This window comes from Alosa alosa, chromosome 4 (genome assembly GCF_017589495.1).
Source record: "Alosa alosa isolate M-15738 ecotype Scorff River chromosome 4, AALO_Geno_1.1, whole genome shotgun sequence".
In the NCBI taxonomy this organism is placed as follows: Eukaryota; Metazoa; Chordata; class Actinopteri; order Clupeiformes; family Clupeidae; genus Alosa; species Alosa alosa.
The window spans coordinates 8,385,318-8,398,137 of record NC_063192.1 but is presented as its reverse complement, the minus strand read 5'-3'; the positions used below and the strand labels follow the sequence as shown (position 1 = coordinate 8,398,137).

Genomic DNA, 12,820 nt, shown 5'->3' with positions numbered 1-12,820 from the left:
TTACTATACTGCTCAAAAAAATTAAGGGAACACTTCAATCATACACTGGATCGGTACTCTGACACTGTTTGGTTCTGAGCACAAGTAAAACTTTTGAGGCGAGTGCAAGAACTGTCAGACATTCTGTTAATGTAGTTTGAGAATGGAGAAAAGGGTGGAAGGTTTCAAAAAATGTGGTTTAACAATGGTGGAAAACTAAGTGTTCCCTGAATTGTTTTGAGCATGATTCATTGCAGAGCAGCTCAGTTCAGCTCAAGCTATGATGGTCATTTAAAACATTTATAGTGCCCCTCAGTGGCAGCTACTGAAAACTGCAGTTGGTGTTTTCTCAAAAGGATTTTTAGAACTTATCTTTTCTAAAAAACAACAACAAAAAACACAAATACACCAATGCCATACAGCTGATAAAATATAGATATTATTTATTGAAAATTCAAAATATGTATACAAATACATATTTCTCCCTCCAAAGCAATGAAATACTGCATTTATTTTTATGTACATCTTTTTCATAACTCTGCTTAACATTCACAATATTTGTACAACAAAAAAGAAGCACTTTGTCTTTACATAGCTAAACATAACTTGGCTCTGCAAAATGGCCATGCGTTAAATTGTGGTACAGTGCATGTCGAAGACCTTCAGACTGGGCATACGATTTCACAAGTATCCACATAATATGGAATGTTTATAAATCAAATCAAATAAAATAATAAGCAAAAACAAATAGGTAAGGACAGGTAAAAAAGAAACACAAAAATCCCATATGGCGAAACAGGAATATCCAAATGGTCTCAAAACTGCAGTTCTGTAGATGTGAAAATGATTATACAAAGTATTGGTCAACAGTATTTCTAATTGCCATCGGTCAGTAGGTTTATGCGTAGAACAGCACAGGTGGTTATTAAGTCTATAACACTTCAAATAGCACCCTATATTTCAGCACTATTCATAGATGAACATAGAAATTTACATGTAATCTATATAGAATTCTATAAAGACAGCACGGCCTACCATGTGTGTGTGTGTGAGTGTGCATCAGTGAGTATAGGCATTTACTGTGTACACACCCTTCTATTTTGACTTCTGAAGGAGTTTTCTATTGCCTCATTCTCTCCTCAGCTGTAATGCATAAAGCTCCTCAATACTATGGTAAAACTAAATGACCTATACTTTAGCTGACCTTTAGAGTAACAAAAGTGCACATGACCAATTGTCTGACATGAAATCAAAATATCAACACCTGCAGAAATATAATAGAGCATTTCAAAGTGAGATGGAATGCGAGAAATGTATGTAAAAAAATGGAAATCTGTGTCTGAGTTATTTGATGAGGTGCAATCCAGTGTCCTTTTAAGGCTCTGTAACTCTTACCCATTCATTTAAAATGCCAAAGCCGGCATTGCCTTCACAAAATGGTGGCAGTGGCATGCTTTTATATGGAACACTGCTCCCCATAACCTTTGATAAAATCTTATTTAGCAAGACATGGAACTAGGATTTTAGTTCAAAGAGGTTATAGTTCTGGTTGGAGAGACTCCTGTGCCAGATTTTAGACCATCTCTGTTTCCCCCACTTTTCACTTTTACACTGGGATGTGTTTACAGAGACTAAGGTTTGTCTCAGCACGAGTTTGACAAAAGCTACAACATGTAACTAGTAATCAAGTGAATCAGTAACCACGGCCTCTCTGTTTTCCAACTCTTTGGTCTGTTGTATTTGCGTTACAATATTCTTCAAACATTCAAGAGCAAAAACAGCTCTGGTTGCAATGGGTATGTGCCCCAAGAAATAACCCACACATAAAATGTTACACAACTGAACAAGAGGCTTTAAGGGATACCAAGACAATGATATTGCTATTGGTCAAAAACAGAACATTCAACCATATAAATATACTGGCCTGGAATCTCTCATCATGTGATTAAGAATGCTAGAGAGCATTTGATTGACTGCTTTGATTGACCCCCCCAAATTAATTTAAAAAGAAATGCATTGGCAAAAACATGGACTTGAGTACATATATTTTGTTTGGTCATAACAATAACAACTCAACAACACAACGTACCATCCTCCATCTTAAAGTTAATTAAGCCAAATCCCAGATGCAACTGGGATAAACCATTATTTAAATCAAGAGAGGATCTGCAAGCATTTCTATAACTCGACCATTCCACCTCTGGACACATCCACAGTAACTGCATTGCATAAGCGGTTCCCTCAACCCTATTCGCTTAAATAAAGCCAGCCATCCACTTCAGGCTTTGGTGTAAAGCTAAATACCAAACTGCTTTATCTTTATCTCACTGCTTTAATATCCCCCACCCCCTCCCCAACTCTACTGCTTCCAAAAGACCACCATGTTAACAGGCGACATTACTCTCTGACAGAGGTCAACTCCTGAGATGGCCGGCAACTGACCAGATGTCTAATAAAAAGCAATGCTAATGTGTGTTTCATAAACTGGTTGACAACTGAACGATCATTTGGTCTACTCTGGCCAGAGTTAAAGCTCATTACAACTGTGAGCTTTCTTTGTTGAGAAGAGAGTACCACCCAGAGGCAGCCAGGGTGAAATCAGGCCTCCTAGTTTCAAATCTAAACAAGACAAACCTCTTGTCAGTGTGCACTTTGTAAACACTTTTTACATAACTTTGACTGACATGGAAATATAAATATGAATGTGCAGACTTTGCTGTCCATGAGAAAACTTTCTCTGCTTAAACCATTACAAAACAATTCAAAGTAATTCAAATAATTTCAAAATAATGATATAATTGAGGTATTTGTGAATATCATGCCACTGTAATCACCATAAAATCACTTCTGATGACTATCTGATAGAAAATTATTCATAAGAACAATGTCAGACATGACTCAGACTCTTTGTCTTAATTCAAAAGAAAATCAAAGTATGGTGATTAAGTTCACAGATATGTTGATGATATAATTATTATTAACAGAATTTGTTGACATCTAAATGCTATTTACTTTCAAATGTAAAATAAATTAATATCAATGTGATGGTGTGTGTGGATGGTAAAGCTTTATAGATTAAGTTCTTAAATGCATTGGGTCCTCTTTCACTAGGAGCGACTGTAACTAGAAACTAGTGTATGTAGCTTGTTTGCACACGAGCTGTGTATAAGACATGTGTTTGCGCATTTGTGTGTTGGTGAGTGTGTGATGTCTGATTGAGTGCCGAATTTGAAGGGACTACTTGGTGGTCCATTCTTCCCCAGCGACTGAGCTCTATTTATTCCAAACAAGCCCATCTAAACAAAACATAAACAAATAGCAAAGCTAGGATTAAACGGAATGACATTTGGCATTGTCTTTGTTTTCTGAAAATGACAATGAATCATGTGAGTGTGTGAGTGTGGTATGTGTGTGTGTTTGTGTTTTGTGTGTGTGTAACAAAAAAAAAAAACACTATGTGAAGCGTTACCACAGCAGCTCATCGGTCCCTCCCTTCAGTGCTATTGTGTTATTATCTAGTGCTCTGTGGGGTAAAAACCCCTCAAAAGTTCCCATGAACACCCAGAGTTGTCTACTGTGACCTCAAGACACCCTCAAACACAAGGAGGCTGAATGCAGCCTGCCTGGCCCCTCAGCTCATATGTGGATGTTGTGGTAACGGGCCTTGGCACCATCGATGTCCACCCGCCTGGCCTCAGCGAAGGCCAGGAAGATAGCGAGGCCCAGGAGGTTGATCACTGTGATGAGCATGAAGACTGATGCCCAGGAGCCTGTGGCTTCGATCAGATACCCCGCCAAATACACCATGATGACCCCTGAGGAGAAAACAAAAACATACACACATACACAGTTAAGCAGAGGACACAGAAAGAGAGGAACTGATAGAATAGCCTACCTTTGCATAGAATGGTGGACTATGAAAATATGTCTTAAAAGGATACACACAATTCTCTCTCACACACACACACACACACACACAGTAAAGAAAAAAGGTGGGATTCTATTTAGAGTTCCTCACATGAAAGATCAAAAATAAATCTGCATTCATCAGCGTAAATGCTATGGCCCAAATCTAATTAGCTCATTTAACTCCGCTTTGGAATATTTGTGGTAAGAGGCTGTTTGGCAGACACTACTTTCCCCACAGACAGCTATGTGCTTTATTGCCATCTCTGACTCCATTGATTTTTCATCGTTCTGTTTTTTTCTTTTGCCACGGATCTTTCACAGGAGATGAAGCAATGTATCTTTTCTTTTCTCTGGTGCTATGATGACACATCAGTTGGGAACATATTCAGTACTCTTCAGCTGATTGGGTCTTACCTGAAAACGCACCGCAGGTATTCATGACACCTGAAGAGAGAGAAAGAGAGAGAAAGAGAGAGAGAGAGAGAGAGAGAGAGAGAGAGGGAGCACAGTCAGTGAGGAAGCCATATTTAGACAAACATTTTAAGTCATGCCAGCGAAGCAATGATGAAAAAGCTCAGAGTGAGGGACACACAATGCCAGCCTTGTTCAGACGGGTGTGTGAATGGGAGCGTGTGCTCCAGGGGAAACATGTGCCTCACAGATGGCACCAACTCACCGAAAAGAGCTCCTGCGCAGGACGGGGCGAGGTCCTGAACGTTCACAGACACCCCACTACAGCACGGAGTAAGTGATGTGACCGAGGGAAACACATTATTCATATACATCATCAATATCATTCAGAGGAAGACCAAGTATTTAGCAAACAGGCAGCATTTTCATGTGTACATTAAACCATGATGACTGGGCAAAACGGCCTCCCTTCAGCCATTCATAGCTTGTGATTTATTTAATAAAACACTAAGCTGATAGCCTGAGAAATAAACCAAATGTCTTTTAGTTGCAAGCTTCAAGCTATGGAAGAAGACACCCAATACTTGATCAAATTCTTCTTGACAGTCAGCCAAAACAGCAACTTTACAGAACTAAAACTACACTAAAACTATTCTATCCACACACTGGCACAGGTTACTGCATTGTAGCACAGCAGTTCTGGCAGGATACCTATAGCTTCTGTTTACTGTAATTCTCTCTCAGTCTAACTACTGACCCAAAAGGGTATGGGTACAGTAGATGTGGGCGTACCTGTGGCTGAAGGTGGTGAGGCCCATGGTGGCCGAGACGAAGGCCACAGCTGTGGGGAATGTGGTGGTGCCGCACAGGAACAATGTGAAGACACTAGAGACGCCCATGGAGAAGAACTGAGAAAGGGGGGGACAAGAGTGGACATTGATAGCTGGTCTATCTTATAATCAGGGACACTATTTCCTATCTGTTGGCCACACTTACCTGCATCAGCTTCCTGACTGAGGCCGTGTCAAAACCTAAAAGAGGGAGAAAGAGAGAGATCAATAAAACTCAGACTCAACCGCTTTTATGGAACTGTTAAAGCTGTGCTGGCCTACTGTTTATGGACCATAAAACAGTTATATTTGATAGAAGTCCACAAAAGGGACACCCACACCAATTACCATTATATGTCAGTACAACTGAGAGTCAACCATCCATAAAGCAACTCACACTGCTACCAGGGGAAAGAGGGTATACATACAGAATGACCGACAGGCAGGCAGGTAGACAAAAGGAACTGGAGCTCAGACCTTGGCTAATGAGGTGATCCGAGAGGCAGCCACTGAACAGCGAGGAGGGAATGGCCACAAACCATGGGATCACATTAAACACCCATCCCTAAAGGCAAACACACACACACACACACACACAAACACAAAGACAAAAGTGTTTTAAGGTGTATCCCCAATGACAGTCATCATCACTTTGTTATTTCCACCACTGCTCACATGTAATAATCTTTACTTCCTACACACTCTCTAACTCTCCCACACACTCTCACTCTACCACTATTGAGTAACTATACAATTTAAATGCAAGTATAACATGTTTTTTAGGTAAATCATTGCACTTATAATCAGGTGATTAGCTTTAAAGGTAACCTTGGCATCTGGGAAGGTGTCCTTAAAGTAGGTAGGCAGCCATGACAACAGTGTGAAGAAGGTGCTGGCGGTGCAGAGGTGTGTGACAATGACAGCACTAGAGGAAGAACCACATAGCCAAGGTCAAAGGTCAATTCTAGACATAGGGCCTAAAGGGCAGCCAAGCCAAGCCGGACATAGAGCCTGACAAAAATGTTCACAATAGCAATACAGCCAACCAACTTCTGTGCAGAGCTGTATCTAAAAATAGACTCAATTTGCTCTTACAAAACGCGCCATGACGGCTAAATCCATACCTCACATTACAGTGGTGACATTCAGTCTGTCCGGTGTGCAGAAGCTCAGCAGAAAAAGCATTGCAGCCATTCTCACGGGGGGAAATCCTACCTCTTTAGTCACTGGAGGCTTAGCAGATCAGTAGCATTTCTGCTGAACGCTATAAATAGTGCATTAGAATAAGGGCCTCTTTATGAGTAATGAATCTGCTGGGATGAGCTGTGCATGGTCAGCCAGTGTTTTCAACAACTATGCAGACTTCTGTTCGAAGAGCAGTTCAAACATGCAGACAGACAAAGCTGCAGGCTCCCTTTACAGGCTGCTAATACTGGTTGCAGGTTATGCTTCTCCTGAAATTCAGCCATCACCTGTTTTATCAACCACTTTTACACACTCACACTACACACACACACACACATACCAGACTGCAGGCTGTTTAAAAAGGCGCAGCCAGTTCCTCCGGGACAGTTTGGACTGGGGGCCTCGACTACCCAGGGACTCCAAAGTGATGATCGGACCTGTGGGAGTAGACAAACACGAAGGCATCAGTCTTAAAATTCCTCTTCAGTGGTCACCCACATACATCTAGCTACCATCCAGAGAGTAGGCTTTAACTTGAGCTCATACAATTCCTCTAAAAAAGGAGCATGTCTTAACGTGTGCTTTATACAGACATGAATATAGATTAGATTAGATAAGATTATATTCAACTGTATTGTCATTGTGCAGAGTACAAGTACAAAAACATAAATATAGAGACTTGTTTTCTTGTGTGTGTTTGTGCAGTAAACCCCCCCCCCCACATCCCCCACATCCACACACACACACACACACACACACACACACTTCGTACCCTCTCCTTTCAGCAGATACTTCCACATGCAGTAGGCCCAGAGAACCGAGAGTAGGCCGGCGATGTAGAACACACTCTCCCAGCCATACAGATCCAACATCAGCGAACCTGCCCCTCCAATCACCAGGGTCCTGCCCAACATAGACCAAAACACAGCTTAATATCACACAGTGAGCCACCGAAGGGGACCATTTGTACATTACTGATAATGAAAGTACAGCTTGAGAAAGAAAACTATTTCATAAGGCACACATTTTCAGCATGCAATCAATGTTACTGCTATGCCTGTGCACTCTGCATCGCTACACTACAGAAAGACTGTCTGTGTGTGTGTGTGTGTGTGTGTGTGTGTGTGTGTGTGTGTGTGTGTGTGTGTGTGTGTATGTGTGACAGTGAGAAAGTGAGGGTGTGAATGACTAACCCCAGGTAGGAGCCACTGCCCACGGTGCTCATGAGGAAGCCCCTCTCACTCTCCACCACTTTCTGAGAGCACAGACTGGCCAGTGAGGGGTAGTGCACACCTGCACAGGACACGGGACAAGGACATAGATTTATCACAGTCATACCTTCTCAGGCAGTAAAGCACACCAAGCCAAAAGCCTGCCCCACAGTCCCTAAGTAGTCAAGAGCAGGCACGAGCACCATGGCTTCATCTCATTACACCGAATCGATTTCATTACGACTACTACTGACACACACTGGGTCGTCTCAAACTAAAGTGTTTAATACTCAGAGCGAACCTGGTAGGCTGCTCTTTATTTCAGATCAGAAGAGGTCACATACAACATCTCCTCTACTTTACATGTCCACAACCCCCTCTCCCAAAATCAAAACAAACAAAAATAAAGAAATACAACTTTGTGGAGGCAAATGGCTGAAATTAATTAGAGTCCAAGAGCATAGCTTGTCTGCAGCAGACCGTGAAAAACACTTGACTTCTGCAGCCAATTCAGTTTCACTACAATCAGACCAAGAAAATTGGTGAGATGACAGTGAGTAAATACATATTCAAGTGTGCAACTCTGACTTAATCTGGAAGCAATCAAACATGATTTGATTAAAAAAAAGAAGCGTTACACAGGTGCTTCACACCAGGTCAGCCATGGAGGTAAAGAAAACTAAACAATAGAGGGCCATATCAAACAGCCCAGGCAGACTCTCCTATCTGAAGCCATTTCATATCTGTGTCTTCTCCTCTCTGTTTGCATTCCGCAGGCATGGATCTGTGCAAATCTTTATCTTGCACTTCTTCTATCAGGATGGAAAAACTGTCCACTCCAAGATAGCATGGGGTTCCTTTTCCTAGCTTTTAACATCCGCCATTGTTAGTATATACTCAGCGAATATGTCACAACTTACATATGATACATGACTGTGGTCTTTAGTAAATAACATTTTATGAGTGCTAGTCATTCAACATAGTGTTCATCGTGATCAATAGTGTCAGTTCAATATGGTTTTATTGTTTTGTTTTGACTGTGCATTCCTTTCTGGTAGTTGGGCCCTAGAGTTTAATTTACTGCCACTCAACACATACAGCAAATCTGGGCTTTCAAGGGGACATCTTCAAGTGGTTGTGGCTAGAAATCGTGTTGTGTTTCTTTGATATGATGATATGGTGTAACAGGGAACACTTCACTTCATGCAAAGAGCTCTCGCTGTTTTTCACAGCACATTTAAAGGCAGGATAATTTAAATATGTCATACTCTAAATCCAGAATAGCTTGCAAGACATGATTAACAGATCTAATTCATGTTAATAATCACTACTGTTCTCTGAAACATCAAGGGATTTATACAGCCCAGTATAAAACAGCCTCTCAGTGAAGGTTAGAACAAGTCACAAAACAAAAATACACTATTGCCCATAATTTGGACGGTTCCCCAAACCAAATTCATGAACTGTGTTACCAGGCCCTACCCCACACCAGCCCCTCACCTTGGAGCAGTCCCATGAGGAAGCGAGCCAGGGTCATGGAGACGATGGGTTGCGAGCAGAAGTGGGCCAGGATCGGGGTGAAGGCCGTCATGGCTCCCCACGCAGCGGCCGACAGCAGTAGGACCTTCTCACCGCCCACCCTGAGAACAACACAGCATGGTCAGAGGGCCAATGGAATGGCATCATATACATTTAAATTTGGTCAGGCGTCAGGCTTTATTCGATTATTTAACATACATTTTAATAAATATCTGTTCTCTTGATTAAGACTAATCGTCTTACCTACTACCATTAGCTGTAAAATGACTTTTTGAACACATAGTCATTCTAACTGAATTCCTTTATGGGCATTCTAACTGACTTAATAATTCCTTTTTGGGCATTCATTTGAGTATGTGAACCAGTCAGCTGACAATGAACATATTTTCAGTGAGCACAATTGTGCTGCCCACTAGTCTGTGATATCAGAATGTGTAAGTCCACTTTTATGTGACCACAGTAGAGAAAGGGCTTATTTTTGACTAAAATGCATTCAAGTACTTGAACCAGTCAGCTGACAATTAACATATTTTTTCAGTGAGCACAATTGTGTTCAGAGGATTAATCCTACAAATCAGCTTAAAAACAAATGTCAAAGACATGAGAGATGTGAGGAATGCCCCCATCAGGCATGTTCTATTGACGGAAGGAATTTCTTAAAAAAGAAGAGGCTTTCGAATATAAAATAAGCTAAGTTAAGGAAGAAACCAAGACTAACCTACATCTTCAGGCATTTTTTCAACCATCATCTAAAAGTGCTGCTTTACTCACTGGGCTAAGGTTTCATAAATTGATAAAAATAAATATATATTTTGACTTGTCAGCAATAACAACAACAAAAAAGGATTTTCTTAAAAGCATTATGCAGCATGATCTTAAAAATCTTACAACTCTGAGCAAAAGCCTAGGGCAACAACAGCATTTTTAGAAAAGCTGCAGGCCTGCTCCCTGCACCCTACAGTAGAGACCCAGTATTTTTGTTGTTGTGAACACACCCACTCATAAACAATGGCCAGGAAAAGATGGTGAATGCTAATGCACGGTCTACAGCCACCAGACGTTAACCAAGAACACTTAATAATAGAGGCAAGTCCAACTAGACAGAGGCTAATGTGATAATTTCCCTGTGCTGACAGTCAAACACACCTAAAACACCTGTGCAACCTGTATGGCCGTAACATTAACACCTGCCCGTCTGACATTTACACATTCACAGTTGGGACACTATGACCGGACAGCTTTACCTATCACTGATGTAGCCCCCGATGACCTGAGTGAAGCAGTAACCCCAAAAGAAGCTGCCCAGCACCATGCCCGACTCCCTCTTGCTCCATTTGAACTTTTCTGCCATGGTGACCGCACATATTGGCATGGCCACGCGGGCACAGTAGAGCAGGCAGGTGCCCAACAGAAGCACCACAGTCCATACCCGGGCTACTGGCCTGTTGGCAGAGCAAAAATATGGCAAAAGACACTTTACACATTAAAGAATGTGGAGAATCATGCATAAATGGCTGTGATTGTTGCAGACAGATAAGGGGTCCTTAGTTCTACAGTATGAATAAAAAGATGATTATGAATGACTGTATGAAACTGACTGACAGTGACACGTACCACTTAAGACATATGGGGATAGGTTTCAATACTGACATGTACAAAACCCTTAAGTTTGTCAATCATTTTACATCTTTGTATGAACAAACTTTTTCCACAGATGATGCAGCCCTAAGAGGTCTGACCTAGGTTTGTACCAGAAATGAGACTCACAAGACTCAGACTACTGGCGGTAGGGCTATTAAATTACTGTCTTGTGAGTGCATGTTCACAGACACACACACAAACAGAGAAAATGTGTCAGTTATTGGACAAGCATTCCCTAACTGGAGGAAAAAATAGATGACTAACGTTAACTGCAAGGCACTACATGCCTGTATTAACAAGCCCAAGTTAAACTTACTTTGCCTGTTGGATCTAAGTTCACTCTCGTGAGGTAACCTTATTATAATACTATAGCCACAATCTTAGTTTAAGTTTATAATAGAATTTACAGTTGCTTTGCTCCACTTATATTGCTACAATACTGAACTACAACAATTGATCGCTCCATTTGTATTTGTACATGTACATATATTTATCAACACAAAATGCATCATGAAAATCAAAATAGACAATTAGCGAGTTAATTAATTAGCAGGAAAGCTAATAATTCTCACCTCGACCAATGTGAACTTGACTCTGCCCACTTCTTTTGGCATCCTGCTGTCCCGAAACTGTCGGCAGGGTTTTCTTTAAGACTTGCCAAGTCTGGACTAGAGTTCTTTCCATGTTTTTGTAGAATTGCCATTCAATGACAAATACTCTTGTTTACGATGCGACCCCCACTCGAACAGACCAGATTTAGCACAGGTAACTGTAACGTTAACTAGTTAATTTTCGAAAGGGGAAAAGAAAGCCTTACGTTACTCCTGAGATGATTCCGTGGCATTCCCTTCAAACAGCTCAACTTTGAACAACTGAACAGTATTTCACATGGCAAAAGAACGCTTATCTTGAGGCACAACTTAGAGAGCTCAACCGGAGTGCCAGCTGTTCTTTTCCTACAAGTGATGGTAAATCCACGTGTCAGTTTTTTTTTCTTTGCAGCCACGCAGTTCCTCCTGCCGACGGTAGGTTCAATCAGGAAGTAACGTGACTCAGCCCCTTCCAAAACAACGCAAATATATCAAAGAAAGAACACATACTCACAGTGCCCAACGATGTAATGTTATTGAGTTTGTTGAGTATGTCCTTCATGTTGACTAAGCAATGTTGATAAAATATTTCAATACACAGTCGGAAGTGATACGTCCATCACAAGGTGAATCTGCGAGTTTCTATCAGTTGCTAGCATAAACCACGCGAAAAGGATGCTCGAATGACACGGCAGGAAACATCCCTGTCGGAATCAAATTGTTTATTTGTTACTTGTTTGGCGATCCACTGAAAAAAAATCGCATTTAGGCATTAGTTAATGTCCCATGACCAGCTACACCTACGGCAGAATGCAATATTGTGCGCGGAGACTACGTTTGTGCTGCTGGTCCTGTATGCTGTCATCATTCCTGCTTGTGCTGCATAAATATATGGCATGGCGGGGTTTGTTGTTAGTCCACGTGCCTAATGTTCCATTATTGGGTGTTTCTCCCCACATGTAGTGGAACAGAAGACATCTGTAGCTACTTAGACTGTGGTCCATTTCAAATACCAAATTGGCAACATTTCTGTATTGTTTTTTTTGTCTGTTCTATTTTGACTATGTTAGTATCAATCACCTTCTTCATCAGGGATGTGTTGTGTAAACGACGAGAAAACTCTAAACTTAATATCTTGTTTTGAAAGTTAGTTTAACTTCATCGGTTATGGTTTATGACACCAACTTCACAGTAAGATACTATCGATCATCTTCTGTTCAAATGCAATCGTTAGAAGGTTTCACTGGGTGTTAACTAATGCAAATGACAGGACCTGAGAGAGGAACCTTTAAAAAGGTTACTGAAAAGTGAAAGTGAAATCACAACAGCAAAACTATGTTGGGCAAAGGATTGAATGCAAATTCATAATTTAATGACACTCACACTGATATTATAATGTACATCCCAATTAAATTCCACTCCATGTTTATTTTTTTTCTGAAACTATTTAATTCCTTTTCTAAGCCTCTGACTGTAGAAACTACAAGCTTATCAGCCTTTATAAATCACATTATGTGACACCAAT

At 41.0% G+C, this 12,820-nt stretch overlaps 1 protein-coding gene across 1 annotated transcript; it reads right to left on the bottom strand.

Annotated features, from left to right (window-relative positions):
- Window positions 1-405: 405 nt before the first annotated feature.
- Window positions 406-12,165, bottom strand: LOC125293386 (solute carrier family 17 member 9-like). Its single transcript, XM_048241259.1, has 14 exons — window positions 11,810-12,165; window positions 11,278-11,721; window positions 10,309-10,506; window positions 9,026-9,165; window positions 7,508-7,607; window positions 7,087-7,217; window positions 6,655-6,751; window positions 5,958-6,054; window positions 5,607-5,694; window positions 5,296-5,330; window positions 5,092-5,207; window positions 4,565-4,620; window positions 4,303-4,332; window positions 406-3,794 (listed from the first exon to the last, which is right to left on the bottom strand). Exons 2-14 carry the CDS (start codon window positions 11,406-11,408, stop codon window positions 3,616-3,618), a joined length of 1,398 nt encoding a protein of 465 aa, XP_048097216.1. The 5' UTR covers window positions 11,409-11,721; window positions 11,810-12,165; the 3' UTR covers window positions 406-3,615.
- Window positions 12,166-12,820: the final 655 nt, after the last annotated feature.